Source organism: Syzygium oleosum, unplaced genomic scaffold, assembly GCF_021117445.2.
Source record: "Syzygium oleosum isolate NSW1041296 unplaced genomic scaffold, Sole_v2.1 Sole_v2.05, whole genome shotgun sequence".
NCBI classification, from domain to species: domain Eukaryota; kingdom Viridiplantae; phylum Streptophyta; class Magnoliopsida; order Myrtales; family Myrtaceae; genus Syzygium; species Syzygium oleosum.
In genome coordinates this window covers 10,034,010-10,052,349 of record NW_026607489.1, presented here as the reverse complement: position 1 = coordinate 10,052,349, position 18,340 = coordinate 10,034,010, and the positions used below count along the sequence as shown (strand labels likewise).

The window sequence follows — 18,340 nt, the reverse complement described above, 5'->3', positions numbered from 1 at the left end:
GCATATTCTTTTCCTTCCTCGCTTGCATAATATTTTGTGGCCTAATTCATATGGAAAAAAGGCATTTTCGCCCCCTTAATTTTCCAACTTTTTGATGTTTGGCAGGCGGAAAATTGATGGGAAAACGACACAAATGGTTGTTAAACTTTGGCCTAATGCGCAACGCAATCTCTAAATTTTCAATTGAGTCAAATTTCAGGGACCATTTGTTTAGTAAAGTTGTCATGGACCATATTGCACATTAAGCGAAAGTTCATTGATCATATTAAATTAATGAAAATTTAGAAACTACATTACACATTAGATCAAAATTCAGAAACCATCTATTTCATTATCCCAAAATTAATCGATATGAGAAATCGTTTTCTCTAAACTGAAAGCAACAAACTTAGATCAAGGGAAAAAAACGACTTCTTCTTTTTAATAGAAAAGAAATCGCTTTCTCTAAATCAGCCTGACAAATATAAACTAATCATTTTTCTTGAAAATGATTTTCGTTAGAAAAATAATTTCCTATCGTCACCAAGTTTTTCGGTAAAGCAAAACTCTGCCCCAAGGTTTGGTTGAGATCCAAATCTGACCCCCATCGACTTGGTGCAGTCCCCAAAAAAGGGCAGGGAAAAGGGAAATCTTCAGTGTCTTCTTCCTCTTCTCCTCCTTGGCATCATCCAATCATTGAAAAAACGATGAAATGAAAACGAAAGGAGAAGGGTGATCTTAACTCAAATGGCCATGTCACAAGGATGAATATAAGGAAATTTTGCTTGTTCTAAGGCAGAGACACTGAGAGAAAAAGGAAAAAGTGGGGGTAATTTTCATGATAAACCGGTCCGATATGAATGTTCTGCCTTTGATCGGACCAAAGGACCCCAAATTTTCGTTTCGATAACCTTTAGATCGAGGTCTTAACTCGAAAGATCAACAGCTGGACGCGATTTTTATCGCGAGAACGACCAAACCGCCAGCACAACATCTAATCTGTCAAAAGTAAGTATAGAAAGGAAATTCACCGTCTGATGAGCTAGGGAAAGGGAGTTTACGGATCACATCCAGAGCTACAAATGAGTCTCTCACCAAAGAAAACAAAGACTCGTATAGCAATTAGGGAGATACCCTGTCCCTCAATAACAATGACTCTGGAAATAGCCTATACCCTATACATTATGCTATCCTCGCCGCCGTGAGGCTGTTTGACTCATCACTACCGCATCGAATGTTCTCTTCTTCTAATTGGGACCCCCAAACCATAGGGCAACCAAAAATTAGAAACCGGCAGACTCGACCGGTCTACCTGCCTGGGACATGTAATTTAGTGGTCTCCTGCTCGTGATCGGCCCGCCTTCCTGTTGCGCAACCTAATAGTCGGCTTCTGTTGCTCGCCCGGTTTCGCAAGATTCATCGCATCATTCCTTGGTACGATTCTAATGGGGTGCGCTTCCGTGTTGAACACCCATTCGTCCAAGGAGATGACCGAAGAGGGGGAGAATAGGAGGTAGAGATATTTAAGCGTCTCCGCAAGAAAGAAGGTTTGCATCTTGTTGTCTTTGACTCCACTGTTAACCTGGTAAACACAGACATTAGATGACAACAGTGAGTGATCTATGAACACGGCGTCTTGGAGGTGAAGGGTGAACAAATCAAAAAGTTTAGCCGAAAAAAGAAATCTGAAAATAGGGCATTAGAAAAACGAAAGATGATCATTGATTAAGAAAACCCTTACATCTTTGAGCCCCACGTATCCTGATTCTATGCGAGAGTTCTTTTCGAAGGCTTGGAATATATTCCAACCCCATTCCTTGTAGGTCTTGTTACCAGTCAAGCGCCAGAGGTAAAAGAGCGACTCAACTGTCTCTGGCCTGAGTATGTTCCACGATGTACCCACACTCATGTCCTGTAAGTCACAACATATGTTAAAGAAAGCTCCAGAATATCCTAGGAAAGCAGTAATTTCACAAAAAGGCCAGCTACCTGCCCAGTATGAAAGAAGTAGTTTTCGCCCGCTAATTTTGTTGGAGTGGACTGATAGAAGTTATAGCACGTCCACGCAAGCTGCATAAAAGGGCATTAATCAGACTCCATAAAGCAACGCAAGCATGGATGTGGATGATCTAAGTGAATGCATTGAGTTTCATTTGTGTCCCATACAAAAGCAAAGTCTTTGATTTCCCTTCCATAAACAGACCCTAAAGCGTTTCGTACCACCATAAAACCTGGTTGCAGATGATAAGATTCATATAGTTTCGTCACTGATACAAGAATCCTATACTATGGCTCATCTGTTAGTTCTGTAACAGTTAGTGCTCTAGGCCTAAAGCCTCAAGATATCTGGAGTATTTATGAATGTATACATAGTTTGCAAAAAAAAAAAAAATTGCAACATTAACCAGGAAGATGTCTACAAAAGAATTGTTATATTCGCATCTACATAATTAGTCTTATGCCGCTACCTCTTCTGCAAGTGACAGAAACTTCTGCGACTCCTCTGGGCCATATCCAAATGATCCTAAAGCCAGCATACCTGGAGCAAAGCATGCTAGTTCATCCATCTGCATCCATTTAGAAAACAAAGAAAATAATCTTGAGCATGTCATAGTATACTGATCAATATAATAATCATCCACAACAAAGATACATGGACATAAATCGATGCAGCACTGCAGGGATGAGAACCATATATCACCTTGTCAGTTAAAGAGTGCCCGTTCTTCTCACAGATGTAGGTAAACGATGATGGTGTTGTTTTCCGAACCAAGCTCAAAAGACCTTTCATTGATCTTTCCCACATTTCCCTGCTTTCCAGTTTTCCAACAGAGTTGATGAGAGAAATAGCCAAAGCAATTATAATTGTCAATGTGTTGTTAAACTTGCTATACAATTCAACTCGGACTTCAATCAGGGCAAAAAAAAAAATCATGTTTGAAATATAAACAAAAAAGGAAACAAGTAGAGCACAAGGAAACAAGCTATTGGTAAAGTACTTTTTTAGCCAAATCAGAAAACAAACATCTTGGCTTTTGACCCACAATCAAACAGTAGAGACCGAAACTTCTGCAGTGAGCAAGTCTGAAAGTTTTTATCCTCAGACAAAAGTACCATTTTAAGTGCTCTAGACTATGGCAATAGTAAGCCACTTCTGATACATGTAAACCACTAAAAAACCAACTCTTAATGACTAGTGCCCACTATTCCACAGCTTACCAACACATTTAGTCCGCAATTTTCAGGAAAACCTTCTGCAGAGATTTAAAAACAGATTTTTTAAAATTTTTTTTAATAAAAAACAGATTTTATGCAGTTAAAGGTTACATTTGTTAAAGGATGACAAAAAATTATGTCACCATGGTCACTATAACATCTACTGCTAAAAATTAAAGGTGAGGGTAAATAATGCTCAAGCAACATCTTGTCAAGTTGGCAATTAGGAATCCTCAAAACCGTTGACATAACATAAGGATGGCAAACGATTATATCGCCACTGTTATTGTGAAATCTACCGAGAAAAGTTAAAGGTGAGGGTCAGATGATACTCAAGGAACATCTTATCACATAGGTGATTAGTTCTCAATAAAATTAAGATAAAATTACTCACAAAGCAGGGTCGACATATAGAAAACTGAATTCCTCCTCTTTACCAACCAGGTGGTGCATACAATTTTAAGCATTCAGGTGAGAAAAAGTAAAACTTCGCAAGCAAATTTGGTGAAGTAATTAAAAACTGTAAAAGATACAAGCCAACTAATACCTTGCGGTTATAAGCGAGCATGAAAATATACACCAAACTATATGAAGCAACTAAAAGTTCTCACCTATAAGGCCTTACAGCTGCAGTTTTATTCCCTTGTACCCAAACTTTGAGCAAATATTCATAAAAGCTGCAGAAAGAATTTCAACCAAGTCATTGACTCGCACTAGGCTACCACAATGCCTCTTTCAAATTGTCAGTGCCAAAACATAGTATTCTCCGAATGAGGTTCAGTAGAAGCTTGAAGTTGATTGTACAGGATCATGTTTGTGAAAAGAAATGGTAACATGAGATCATAATCATTGCATAATGTTAGTACCTATCCCCCATGGCACCAAAGGTTATTGCTGAATAAGAAGATGTTCCACTTTCAGGATTAATGTATATGGGCAGCAAACCATCATCTGGAAAGCTTCGGTTAAGAGCAGATATGACATTCTCCGCCTGATGCATCAACACATTATCTATTTGAAAAGTAACTATAGTTTAACCTGAAAAAAGGAAAGAACGAAAGATATGCTCTATCTTTCCCATTTTAGACTTTTAAGTAACCATGGACAACACCAACTAAACCATTCTGAAGGAAGTCCAGATCCCAAGTAAGTAAATCAGCCAATAGAAGTTTCTGTATAAGATGTTCGAAAAAGAAACTCTTCTTCATCCTTGAAGATCCTTATGATGAGCACAGGTAGAAGCTTTAGAAGAAATAATAAGCCATCTACTGGCCAGCATACACACACACACACACACACCTGGCTCTTTGTAATCTTAAATGAGCACATAATGTGGAAGTACTTCACTTATCACCAACACATGTCTTACAAATATCATGCATATACCTTCTGTTGATACTTTGGATCTCCTGTTCTCTGAGAAAGAGCAATGAACTCCACCTGTTCTGTGCCAGAATCAGCCAGGATACTGTTTCCCTAAAAGCATACAGAATGCAAACCAATCAGATCAACTTCCCAGGTATGGATATCTTGATAATTAAACTTCCAAAGGACACAACAAACATAGGTTGCGAATCAAGCCAACTATAATGATGCATCCAATGGAGGTAAACTGGTGGAGGGCCTACCTAGTAACTTCAGTAAACAAACTGAGGCTCAAAATTAATCGCACCTCAATTGACTAAAAAAGCGAGGATTATTAACTTTCACCAGAAAAAATATGAACAAAACCAGAGAAATTAAGCAGTGGAAGGCACAGATCAAAACACTTCATCAGACAATGATTGGTTTTAAAGCATGCTAAAACATTATGGTTCCAAACAATTTGATTAGGTGAAATGCGTATCTACGCAATGAGGGATCCTTTTCTTCTTCGAAACATTAACTCATGGAACAAGAAAAGGCCAAATAGAAGGTACTTAGAAAAGACTTGAAAACTTCTACAAATTCAATGGAAAAAACAAAATATAAGCTTACCCCAGTCCATCCAGGGTTATGTGCATTCCCACGTGCCAAGTTGATAACATTGTATGGAATCCCAGAGGGTGTATTCCATGCAGGCAGAAGCCTATCAGCAATATCTCTAGCCTTCTCTAGAAAAACTTTATCCTCTGAAAGGTCATAAGCACTCAGAAGTCCGCCTACAACCCTAAAGGAGCAATGTATAAGCAGAAGCAGTATCAATATGCCATTTGCTTCCAACAAATAAAATGCATTTTGGTTATTAAATCAAGTTGACTCAAATGAACACAAAAGAAACCTTCTAAAGTAACCTTATGGTTGTCTCAAAAACACTAGCCTCATAATCCTTGTTAAAATCCAACGTATTTGCAACCCACCTGCAACAAGCGGCAACTAAAATTAAACTTCAACAAAGACATGTAAAGGTTGAATCACAAATCTGATAAAAAGAAAAAAGAAGCATCAAACACCCGTCATTAGCTCAACATTCACAGATAATCACCAAAACACAATACACCTACTAAATCATTAGCTATCTTTCCTATTTAAGGGCAGGATTCCTTCCATGAATTATAAACTTTGAAATGGACACGTGCACTGCACTCCATGATAGAAGGTAACCGTCAGAAGGCACTAGATTGAAGTTAAAACTTACTGTCTTGCCCTTTGAAACTCCTCTTTCAGTCCCATAATATACAGTGTATCAAGGGAATCTACAAGAGTTGCGCCAAGGCCACCAAAACTGTTCACTCCTTGCCTTGTCTGTGGCTGCAAAAGAAGAAAAGCAAAAAGAATGAAACTAAGTATCCAAGAAAAAGACAACAAGGCAAAGGGTGTGGACAAGTAATTCCTGGCAAATATATAACCAAAAAATATGCATAGGCAACAACAAATGTTTCATGAAACATAGAGCAACTTGCTGCTCCATAGAAAGTTGGCCACTATTAAAAGGAAAAATCTACTCAGCTCATTCATCTATTCTCTTTTTGACCATCATAACACACTGCACACCTGAAGCTCATCGTCACCCCACGCATATTTCTCATATGAGTTCCATGCGTGGAGCATAGCCTCTTTCACTTTCTCCCTTCGTTCATCGTCAATAGGCTCAACTGGAAGCGCTGATTTCTTGGACGAATCACCATCTTTGCGTCTCTCAAACACATCTCCATGTTTAGATTTATACTCTTCCACCTGAATACAGAAACTAGAAGTCAAGCAACCCATACCCTACCCTAAATATTTCACAAAGTAATGTCCTTTCAATATTCAAGAATGGGCCAGAGAGCAAAGTGCAATGTCCCGGGAGATTCAGCTGTAGCTTCGTCTTTTTTTTCTTTTTCTTTTTTGAGGTTTGGGGGCATATTAAAGGGTGGAAGATTTAAATAGAGAAGGAGAGAGAACATCAGGTATAATTAAAAGTGTTTCTCTCCAACTCACAAGCTCCATTAAATAACGGATGACAAGTTTAAAGATTTCAATATAGAAAACCTGCAGAACTATGACCACAAACTGCGTGTATATCATGCCGCAAAGTTAACAGAATAACTATAATGGTAAAGACAAGAAAAAGACTAGAAAAATGGGATCCAAAGTGGGCCAACAATAAGAGACCTTAGCAGTTAAAAATCTTACCAGATTTCGCAACTCTTTTACTTCTTCATCTAACTTTGAAATTTCTACCTGCAAAGCAGAATTACTGTCATTCTACAATAATATTCTAAAATGAGCTTCAAGCCACAGCAGGACATGATGTTGCAAATTTCATTGAGAGGAATCAGCAGATATACACGATGTTCAATTTCAGGCACAGTTCTCCATTGTATCGTTTGTTATCAGCCATCTCAAAAAGAATGAAGGTTCAATTACTGATGCATCACACTGTGAAGTGCTATGGAGGTCCCAGAGGAAAAAAAGAACAATCAATCTTTCCAGTCGAAAGGCAATAGGTGTAAAGTAAAAGTCATCTAATCTACTTAAATGTAACAGAGGCAATATTGGATGTGAATCATGTAATAAGCGACTAGGCATCTCTCCAAGCTTTTCTTTTATTAGTACTAATCTCTCCGTTTTAATGGTATTTAGGCGATATAGACCATAATAAGCCTTTCTTGAAGGAGGCACTTGTCAATTTGCTGACTCCCATTATCTGCAATAGAAACCTGAAAACTTTAGAAGCATGGCGAGCTCATCCTGTGTTAACAGCTAGCTCTACAGAAATTATGCCTTAAAGTAACTTTCTCCATTTGGCAAATAACACTAACTTGAGTCTACCCACCCATCCAGCCATGGTGGACATCTGTACCTTTAGAGTACAAAGCACCAGCCAGCATAATCACTGGCCATAAGATCATATACAGAAGTAGTTAATTCCTACTTCAAATGCCTTACGTAAAAGAAGGCTAGTGAATTTTAAGGATAGAAAATACAATTAGCATGAGATTGCAAACGTTAATAGCGATATAGTCATTCTCATGCTGTTCTTATTAATTATCTGTCAGCACGATTGCCCGGAGATATTCAATCATGCCCAGACCACCTACCCAATGGTCATCAAGGAACACTTGCCAGTGACTGCATAGAGGAATGGATACAAAACCACCACACTACAATTGATTGCCTTGGTTTGTTCAAATAAAGCTTCAGGGACATCTCCCATTTTGTAGGAGCTTAGACATCTGTTCCCGTTTCGTCTACCACAGTAATTACTAGCCCATGGGTCCATCATCAGCTGCTCCACTGATCAAAGGCAAACCTCACTCATTTTTTCCTCATTAAGCACGAAATCTAACACCCTAAATATAACCTCAATTTCGAACCCTAATATTTCCGCAATTCCCTAACAAGATTAACAAGAGTATCCAGTAAAAGGAACAAAAACCCATTTGAAAGATCTGGCAGTTAATTGTATGTAGCACCATGCCGAAACCGAAAGCATGAGCCTAAGCACTTGAAGCAGTCGGACTTTTCCACAATTCAGCCAAAGAGACAGTAATTGAGGAGCCAAGTCGTAAGTACCTCGTGTTCACTGACAAGAGTCTGGCGATCCCACACCACCAAAGAGATGCAAACAAAGGCAATGAAGAGCAAAGCCAGCCTCTTGGGCCTCTTCAAGTAATACGAGGGGTTGCAGTACCTCCACCCGCTCGACCACGACGTCGACGACGATCTGGTCCTAGCCATTCAATCGCCGACCAGATCTCGAACTCCACAAGCACACTCCCCCCTCGACAACCTCCGAAGATTCACGACCCGGTATCAGCAACCATCGGCAAGCAAAAAGCGACGAGCTTTAAGGCCAAACCAGAGGAAAGAGCTTCTGGGTCGTCGCGATTTCCAGCAAAGGAAGGATATTTGCGTCGCGAAACAAGAAATTCGAAGACCAAGAATCCGAGAGAGGGAAAAAGAATAACAAAAGAAACAAAAAAGAAAGGAAAGGAAAGGAAAGCGTGTGATCGCTTCAGTATATGGTGATCATGATCACAGATTAGACAGATCTCTGCTTAGATTCGGAGGTAAACGATGTCAATGGGGACGGAGAAAACAAGCGAAACCCAGAGCGAGAAAGAACACGGAAATTTTGTCCGCGTCCAGATCTAGGAGGGAGGATAGCTTGGACGCGGTCGTAGAGAGAGAAGCAGAAGAAGAAGAAGAAGAGAATAAAAAAATGACTTTGGACCAATGGCCAGACACCGGATGGTAATCATAATTATTAAACTTATTAACTATCATCTGTTCTTGATTATCTAATTTTCATGTCTGCCTGTTGCAACTTGAGACATGTCGGGCTGGGATTGTTTAGGGAAGAAGGAAGACTTCTCAACGAAGAGGGTCCCCGTTCCAGTGCAACGTCATTAATCACGAATTTGCCTTTCCCGTTTTATTATTTTTTGTGAAATGAAAATTAATCCCGGCTCCATTTGTTTTTTAATTTGCAGGAGGGACGGCCGAGAGAAGCAATAAAAGAAAATGAAAATCATTCTCGACTTTTGCCGTCGATTGTATCTTGCATTTTTTTTAATGCAGCTATAAATTTAGCAAGCTAGAATTTTTTAGGCATTTATTACATATTTTCCGGAAAATGTCGAAGCGCAATGATCGTTTAAAGGGAGTTTCTATTTTTTTGAAGTACCGATTATAATTTTCTGAAGAGAACGACGACTTTGGCAATGAAATTTCTGCAAAGAAAAGGTCCAAGTCAAGGTCCACCATTATCTTTCTGACCCTTAGTCGTCAAACACGTTGTGGTTGGGCCGATTCTCCTTGCCTCGTACGGTACGGCGATCCAACCACTGCCGCATCCAATTCTCAGCGAACGGCTGGGACTTGAGAATAGTGTGGACTTGGAAGTCAGTGTCTTAGGCGTGTGAGCGCTCGATATGATTGTCCGCTTCGACCAATCCCATGCCGAACCTCAGATCTCCTAAGCACTTTTACTTCGCTTAGTTTCGCCACGCCAGTGAAATGGAACGAAGCACAGAGCAGGGGAAGAGAAAAAGGTTTACACTCAAGAGTATGGAGCCGGTTACCAGACAGAATATGATCTCGACAACCAAACGTCCCGCCCTTCATTTACATCGACAAACAAAGGCACCTCTTCCGAATCTTTTATGTTATGGTTTTCGGATAAACTACAGGGAGAAACAGACTAGCCCTCTCCGTCAAGAACAGTAAACACCCTATCAATGACAACAATCCCAAACTAAACAGTATCTACAATTTGCTTGAGGTTCGCAACTGGTCCATTTCATAGACATTTAACATGTATCCTTGGCTTCTGCCAAACTCGACCTGAACGGAGTCAGGATGTCTGTCCACATAAAATGAAAGCATGGACTAGGCTCTGAGCAGCTCGGACTTGGTCAGCTGTTCCAGACACCACTACAACGCCTTCAGAAGCCCCATGCTTTTGATCGTGAATGTCCACCATCGCGCCTGAAATCTGTGATCACCCAGGGTCAATGAGACTGCAATAAATTTAATCTTATTCCCATGACTTAAACATCTGCTTACCTGTCTGATCTGATTCAGATTGCTATCATCCTCTCCATGTACATGCCCTAACAAATTCTGCGGGATCACAATCTCAACCGATGTGCTCGTCAACATGGGGCCTGGGTTTCCACTGATTGTACAGATTCATTAACAGAAAGCCGGGAGGATCAGACTAAAACATAAACAGGGAGAACTTTCTGGACACAGTGATCCAAACATCACACAGGAACATCAAGTGTCCAAGACATGTGCCCCATAACTGCAGTCAAGTTCAAAAAATATGGGATTTAAGTCCCTGCAGATTTGACTACAGTATTCTACTTTTTGTTGTTTCTGCATTACTTTAATTCATTCACCATCTAGTTCAACGTACCAGCCAGACACGTGCAGTTGGTATTTGAGTAAGCAACAAAGAAAAAGAGTATTACCTTCCAAATGGCCAACTTCCTGGAGCCCTACCGGAACCAAAATCAGGCATTCCCCTAGGATGACTGCCACTGAAACCCTAAAATAACTCCAACCAACAGAAATGAATTCCAGATGTAAGATTTGATGCATAAATCTTGTTCATTTGCAAGTTTATCGGGGGCACATAGGCTTTTTCAAAAGGTGCAAATAACATACTTGTGGATTCCACATTCTTGGTGAAGGTGGTCTATCAAATGGAGGACCATAAGCTGGTCTGTCACCCCCATAAGGATGCGGAATGCTCCGGTCCAATCCATGCGGAAATGGAGGCTGCAAATCAAAGGGTGGTGGGGGAGGGATAGGACGGTCCATTCCATGAGGGTGTGGATAACGGCCTGGAGAATGTGGGTAACGGCCTGGAGACTGTGGGTTATGCCTCGGCCTGGAAAATGGGGGTGGCATTTCGTTGAACGGAGGCAAGTGTGGTGGGGCAACAAAGTTTGAACGCGGGGATTTCATTGGGAATATGGTCTCATGAATTCTGCCAGTTATATGAAACAGAGCATCTTGTACAGAATGCAAGTTTCCCACAACCTGCCAAAAACCACCCAGCTTTCAACATCATAAGCCGCATTAATTCGATACCTATGAACAACTCCTCCAGAATATCAACCAATGGATGGAAAGTCGATGATCTTACCTAGCAAAATCAGGCAGATTTACACTATGGATTAGATTCAAGAGCACGACACTTTAACATTTGCGCGATAAAGGGGAAACAAGACTAGCAGACTGCTGAAGTCAAGAATCACACATTACCTGCACAACCTCGTGATAGTGCGAATCAAACTTTGGAGAATGTTCTTTCACAAAAACTCGTATACCGGCACCAGTAGCCCTCTTCAATTCATTGATAAAAAAGCCTCCTTTACCCACCAAGAAACCTATCTGCTGTGAAGGCACGAGAAGCCTAGCAATAACTGCAACTCCAGGTTCAAATCCAATCTCAGTAATTCTGTGATGCACACGCATGACAGCATCCTGTGCAGCAGAACGTATTTGCTCTGAGTTCTGAAATGAAGGGTGAGAAAGAAGAGGTAAGCTTTTGACAGACTTGGAATAAAAAAGATGCAGCCGACTTGGTCACAATCCTTCCTCTCTAAAATCCAGAGAGATGCAAATATATTGCAGAAAAAGAGTTTCGAATCTAGGACTGCCTGCAATTGCGGGTTTTACACTGGCATACCAGATGAAGTCCTCACCAATCACCAATATAGTTTCACCCAAAGCAAAACAATCAGTTAATAAATTTGACCATCTTATATAGTTCTCGAAAACCACGGCTCCACAAGATTCACGCAATTATTTAACCACATATCGTTCGTTCCTTATATCACCACATATGTTTCTCATAAGGAAGATATGCTATAGATGCACACTCATTCGAGAGCATTCATGAGAGAAATATTTTAGATCATAAAGCATCTAAGAATCTGCAGACTCCACTTAGTTGAATAAGGGGTGATAGTTGTTGCTGTAGAACATCTAACCAATTATGACCGAAAAAAAAAATCCAAGAAAAAGGGCTCAAAAGGAAAATACAGCAAACAAATTTCAACTATAGAATAGGATGAACATGCCTCTCGTGCGGAAATTATGATGACTTTCTCATCTGAATCTGGCGAACCATCAGCTACTTTGATAAATGCGCCAGTCTCATTTTGCATGGCACGAACTACAGAGCCACCTTTACCAATCACACTGCCAACTTTTTCTCGCTGGCATAGCAACTTAAATATGACCTCCTCTTCCACCACCATCCTACGGTTGGCTCCGATGATCTCAGGCCCGGAAAAGGGAGGGTAACCCATGGATAGATGATCAGAGGCATGTCGTCCAGATGGATGACCCTCTTTAGGAAAAGGATCCATATGAGAAGAAGTTGAAGAAGGCAAACCTCCGGAAGCTTTAGCGGCTGCGGCACCCGAGTTGGCTGAATCAGCCCTAGGGTTTTCCAGAAAACAACTTGAAACAGATAGGAGTGCTCTCTTCACGGCTGAGAAATTTCCTGTAATCTGTATCAGATTATCATAATTAAGATGCTCGCACACAGTAATTACCATATAAGGACTATTTGATGAGAAGCCACACATTATACGAGAGAAACGGAGAGCAGAGAAAAGTCGGTCGCAGCTCAGCTGCATACCATAAGAGGAAAAGACCTTTTTACTTGTATTGTATATATATAATCTACTGCCACATCTCAGGCTAATGCCGTTAATGTAGTATACTTTATTAAGGGTCACCCAACTCAATACTCGACTTTTTTCATAACATACTTAATTTGCCATGATTCCCTTCAACAAACTTACCAAAATGCTTCAATGTGGAATGCTCCAATTTTCATGCTAATGTTCATCTTTGATGGCATTTCTTCTCTCATTATTTTCTCTAGCTGTAAAATATAATCCGTATCAATGCCAATGCAAGTTTTTTTCAAAGTAGTTAATTTTGAGACCGGTAAGGGGAGAAAACACAAGGAAGCACTCACTAATTTGAGAGATAAAAACAGGAAAAAATGAAGTTTCGTTATTTAACCAACAAGAAATGCGAGATTAAGTGACCATTCCCATTACTTCCAAGTGACATTCACATAATTTTCCCACATCCATATCACATATTTCCAGTGCTTTATTTAAAGCTCCTAACTTTACAGCTGATCCAAGAAAAGATATCACCGAAGAATATTAAACTTGTGCTGCATTTTCATCTTCTGTTGCTAACACAACTTTGTCATTATCTCCAAGCCATAGAAAAGGTTAATTACCAATACTTGTCCAGAATTGCCCATATTTCGAATCATAGAGTAACAAAATCAAAACTTGAGACACTCCTTTCTCAACTACCTTTCTGCACATTATGCAAATACAAATATAAGCAACAAAACTGCCAGTTTATTAACTACCAAGGTTTTAAATTCAGAATCCTTATTACGCCTAACTCATTCAATTTTACACAAAGCTACGGGAGCCAACAAAATTGACGCGTTTAAGAAGATTCAACTTATAAAATGGTGTTTGTTTTCGCTTCCTAAAACATCTATCCCTAACCCTCAGGCACATTTCCAGTCACTACTACGTTGTAAAAGAAAAATCGAGCACCTTTTTCTTTACTCCTCATCTGCACCCCATCAATCCTAAAACCTACCAAATGTGTTAGAATGCAAATTCATTATCACCCAAATGTCCGCGACATTCGACTTACAACAACAGCAAAGGGTTCTACAAATTTAGATGGAATGTGAGCATAAGCAGCTCTGAAACTACACAGTAAGAGCAAAATCGAGCACCTTTTTCTGTACTCCCCATCCGCACCCCATCAATCCTAAAACCTACCAAATGTGTTAGAACGCAAATTCATTATCAACCAAATGTCCGCAACATATAACTTACGACAGCAAAGAGTTCAGCTAATTAAGATGATATATAAGCATAAGGAGCTCTGAGAACTTGCAAGCAGCACAATCAAAGTGTAAAATGCAATCATGCAAGCCAGCAAAAGCAGCACCTCTATCAATTCGTCTCTGGAAGAGGCAAAGGAATGATGATCCAAGGGCAATACAGTGACGGAAGCCCCACTCTCGTGCCTAATGCTCTCGATTCTCTCAAGAACTTGGCGATCCACCTGATCACTCCGCGCCAACATCCTACACGCCACGAAACCCCTGCCGCTTCCACTCTCGCGAGGGCTCGAATTGTGGCTCGGATCACTCGATGCGCCGTCATCCACCCTGTTCCGTTCCACCGAAACTATCTTCTCGAAAACCCTAACCAAAGCCCGCTGAGCTGGGGACAGCTCCTCGCGCTCGCCCGCATTCGCGCTCGCGCTGAAACCTCCGCTCCATTCAGAATCCCGAACCGGATTGCTTCCGCCTCTCGGTTCGGTCAGGTTCGAACCGGCGGTGGCGCACTCGGCGGAGGATATGAGAACCACTCGATCGTCGCGCGAGGAAGCCGGAGGAGGCTCCTCGAGGACGCGGACTCTCGCGCCGGCGAGGTCGCGCGAGCCCGAAGCGACACCGCCGGCCCTCGGCGCCGGGCAGAGGAGCCTGAACACGACGCAGCTGGGCTCCGGAGCGGCGGTGCAAGCCGACGGCGGCGGGCGCCGGGCGGCGAAGGGCGCGTCCATGAGGAGGAGGAGGAGGCGACCACCCCCGTGCGGTGTTCACGACCGTCGAGGAAGCGTCTTGACTTTTACGACTCGTCGTTTCGGGTGTCGTCGGGAGAAGATGCCCATGTGTCCTCCGTGTCCACAACCGGTGCTACACTTATTTTATTTTCCATGCCAACTTCCCGCAACTTAGAGAAGAAGTTGTGACAAAATTTACTAAAAATCATCAATTACTTTTGGTCCTTATACTAGTGCAATCGAGTTTTGGAACATATAATTTTTCTAGTCCAAACATGTGAACGTGCACAAATTTTCTAATTCAAGTTCACCCGGCTCGAGATCCGCTTTGCTAGAACTAAAATGCCCTTCGGAGTCGACAAGAGCCTCAACATAAATAGTTTTGAGTCCAATGCTCGTACCGAGAAATCTCGTTATTCGAGATCGGATCCCAAATTCAATTACGATATTCTTAGTTCCATCGTCTACAGATAATTAGAGATGGCGAAAACTTTCTCTAGCTCGCACTCGTGCCTCGAATATAACTTAAGTCGAATTTAGGCCCATTCTGTTTCGCGAAAAATAGATGGTTTTGAAAAATATTTTCTCAAAAATAATAGCTTATATCGATTGAAATAACTGGTTAAGAAAAAATATTTTCACTATCGATAACAATTTATGTTTAAATATTATCGTAAACAATAAAAAATATATTTCGTTCACTTATTTTTGTAAGTGGTACAAATAATCATTTTTTGGAAAATATTTTTCAAATCATATATTTTTCGTGAAACAAACAAAAGATCAATCTGTATTGCAGGAAATGCGATAATTCTTGAAGTCGTTTTATAAGAAAATGACAATTTTTTTCGATAATTGGCTAAAACCTGGAAACGAATTGGGAAATCTTTTTCGTCGTCTGATAAATAAAATAAAATTTGATTTTCCTAAACAAACATACACTGTTCAAATGCCATTGAATTGTGCATAGACAATCGGAGAACAAAGCACGGACGCCAAGGTCCCGAGCCCAGATCCTCGGCTTCCGGGCGCGAGCATGGGCCCGCCCTCTTTAGACCTGAGCATGGCCTTGATGGACCCCGGTGAACACAACCCCCGCCTTTGGACTCGGGTTCGATGCCAAGGGCCTGGGAACAAGTGTTGGGGTTCCATTGCCCAAATACAGAGTTTTTGATCCAAACGTCGATATCGAATCATATATTGGAAATTGATTTTCTATTTTTTACTCAGTTTATTTTCACGAAAAAGGATTGATTCGGAAAATATTTTCCTAAAAATGATCGCTCGTATCGCTTATAAAAATAAACAAACGAAAATAGATTCATCGTTTGCGAAAATATTTAGACATAAATTATTTTGATAATGTAAACATTTTTCATTAACTAATTATTTCAAGCGACATAAATAATTATTTTTAGGAAAATATTTTTCAAATCATTCATTCCGCAAAACAAATAAGCCAAAAGAAAATCATTTCCCGAGTTTAAACATAAGTTTTTTGTTGACTTATTTTTTTAAGTGATTCAAACACCGAAAAATGAAAAAAAATACTTTCTGCAAAATAAAGTGTGCCAAGTGGGAGTGATTTGGTTGGCAATGCTACACCAGTTTGAGAATTTGATAAGGATAACTATGATAGTTAATTCTCCATTCTCTCTCCATGTCTTCTTCAAGCTTCAGTCATGCTATCTCACCCTCCCCTCCCCTTCTTGTTGATTTTGTTTGAGTTTTCTTAATCTTTTTTTTTTCTCCCGATCTAGATCTCAGACCTCTCTTGTGACATTCGGAAATTTCGTAACAATAAGTAATTGACGTTGAGAATTTTCTATGTTCGAAGATGATATTTAGATTATAAAGCTAAGTATTATTTAAGTTAATATTCGTGCGGACGCGTAAAAATCGTTGTTGGATTGTAAATCGCGAAGCGCGGATTCGGAAACGTAATCGCCCTGAGCTCGTCGTAATTAAAATCTTAAACGTTGTTGTGTGCGATAATCGTAGTACGGTATTAATTAATTTACCGTTGTTTTGGGAATTTAGTGGGTATTATTATTATTGGTTAATTTTGGTTAAGTAGTGTTAGTCTTTTATTCTATTTGCCGTTAAGGAAAGGGAGGAGATATTCTCTCAAAATATCTTTTCTGGACTCTTCTTCTCTCACTTGGCTATTGAAGGAGAAGTTGACCGAATGCCATTTGTCCCCTTGAGCTAGACACCTAAGCCTTGGGTAATCATTTTCCTTGGCCAATACTCCTACGATTAAGCTACTGATTTCTTCCACCTGGCCATGATGAAGAGATAAGGTGCCACGTGTGAATACAATGAATTTACCCACCCCTTCGTATACTTCTCAATTTTCATCTTCGTCTGGGTAATTACCGAAGACAATTTCACCCAAACCGACACTCTCTCCTTCATTTTCTAATCTCACCACCACCGATCCAAAAATCTGTGAAAGAGTTTTAACCTTTGGGGTGTTCAGATTCTGCACAAGAGAAGTGAAAACTCTAGGTTTAAGCTAAGTAAATCTATTTGGTACTTTTAACTTGGTTACTTGAGAAAGGTTATTTTGATGTGCAATAGTGAGGTTGTGATGATGGTTGAATCTGTTTTGCTAGTTCTGTGCATGTTCAAATGGATGTGATTTTTGTTTCTTTAAAATTATAGTGAAAATCTACAAGTGGAATGATTAAACTTGAACGTGTAAGTGTTATCCTTGTGGTAATCGTTGAATTCTTCTTATTGGTTTATGTATGTTTAAAAAGGGTAGAAAATCGTTTTATTGAAAGTGGAGTATATTATGTGAGTATGAATGATGGTTCTGTATATCTTTGAAACTGCTTAGACTTTATTGTCAAAATCTGGTTCTGTGTACCTTTGAAACTGCTCAAACTTTACTGTCAAAAATCTGGTTCTGTATATTTTTTAAACTGTTCAGACTTTACCTTCAGACCTTACGCTCAGACTTTACCTTCATACTTTACCGCTCAGATTTTACTTCAGAGTTTACCGCCTAGACTTTACTGCTCAGACTTTTCCGTTCAAACTTTACCTTCAGACTTTACTTTCATACTTTACCTTCAGACTTTAGCCTTGTGAGTCTGAACTTGCTTGTGAGTCTGAACTTGCTTCTGAATCTGAATGTGCTTCTGAGCCTGAACCCACTTCTGAGTCTGAATTCGCTTCTGAGTTTGAACCCGCTTATGAGTCTGAACTCACTTCTAAGTTTGAACCCGCTTCTAAGTCTGAACTTGCTTTTTGAGTTTGATTTCCTAGCTCGCCTGTCCAGAATCAGTATTTTCTTAATCAAGGAAGTTTTATCTCAAAATTTGGATATGAGTATTTTCTAAATTTGAGTAGACTTTAACCTTTTGAGTTTGAACCCGTATTGCTTCGTACTTATTTGCTCAAATGATGCATTTCATTTCTTTAAAGGACAAAACTGTGATGGCTTAGTATGGGACGGGCCAAAGCGGACTTTTGCATGTAAATACTTGGTGGTCATGACTTGCATGAGAATAATAATAATCCCGTAGCCCATTTAGTGGTGTGTGACGATGCCCCGCGTGTCGGGATGCCCCGTAGGTCGGGA

The 18,340-nt window shown here is 40.2% G+C and overlaps 2 protein-coding genes across 4 annotated transcripts; both read right to left on the bottom strand.

The window, feature by feature from the left end:
* Positions 1–976: 976 nt before the first annotated feature.
* Positions 977–8,833, bottom strand: LOC115681701 (mannosyl-oligosaccharide 1,2-alpha-mannosidase MNS1-like). The gene is made up of 14 exons (XM_030605731.2): positions 8,176–8,833; positions 6,793–6,840; positions 6,169–6,351; positions 5,813–5,925; positions 5,469–5,534; positions 5,173–5,344; positions 4,582–4,671; positions 4,062–4,186; positions 3,807–3,872; positions 2,681–2,789; positions 2,448–2,546; positions 1,969–2,049; positions 1,721–1,891; positions 977–1,561 (listed from the first exon to the last, which is right to left on the bottom strand). The coding sequence occupies exons 1-14, from the start codon at positions 8,338–8,340 to the stop codon at positions 1,310–1,312; spliced, it is 1,740 nt and encodes a 579-aa protein (XP_030461591.1). The 5' UTR covers positions 8,341–8,833; the 3' UTR covers positions 977–1,309.
* An 869-nt stretch (positions 8,834–9,702) lies between these two features.
* Positions 9,703–14,894, bottom strand: LOC115681700 (KH domain-containing protein HEN4). Of its 3 annotated transcripts, XM_030605729.2 has the most exons (7): positions 14,128–14,892; positions 12,201–12,635; positions 11,380–11,631; positions 10,777–11,154; positions 10,581–10,657; positions 10,171–10,282; positions 9,703–10,099 (listed from the first exon to the last, which is right to left on the bottom strand). In XM_030605729.2, the coding sequence occupies exons 1-7, from the start codon at positions 14,746–14,748 to the stop codon at positions 9,959–9,961; spliced, it is 2,016 nt and encodes a 671-aa protein (XP_030461589.1). In that variant the 5' UTR covers positions 14,749–14,892; the 3' UTR covers positions 9,703–9,958. The 3 variants fall into 3 exon arrangements, 2 of the variants coding, with proteins under 2 accessions (XP_030461589.1, XP_056167728.1); XR_004005812.2 differs by lacking the exon at positions 9,703–10,099 and having other exon boundaries at positions 10,178–10,282; positions 10,581–10,666; positions 14,128–14,894; XM_056311753.1 differs by lacking the exons at positions 9,703–10,099; positions 10,171–10,282 and adding an exon at positions 10,288–10,411 and having other exon boundaries at positions 14,128–14,894.
* Positions 14,895–18,340: the final 3,446 nt, after the last annotated feature.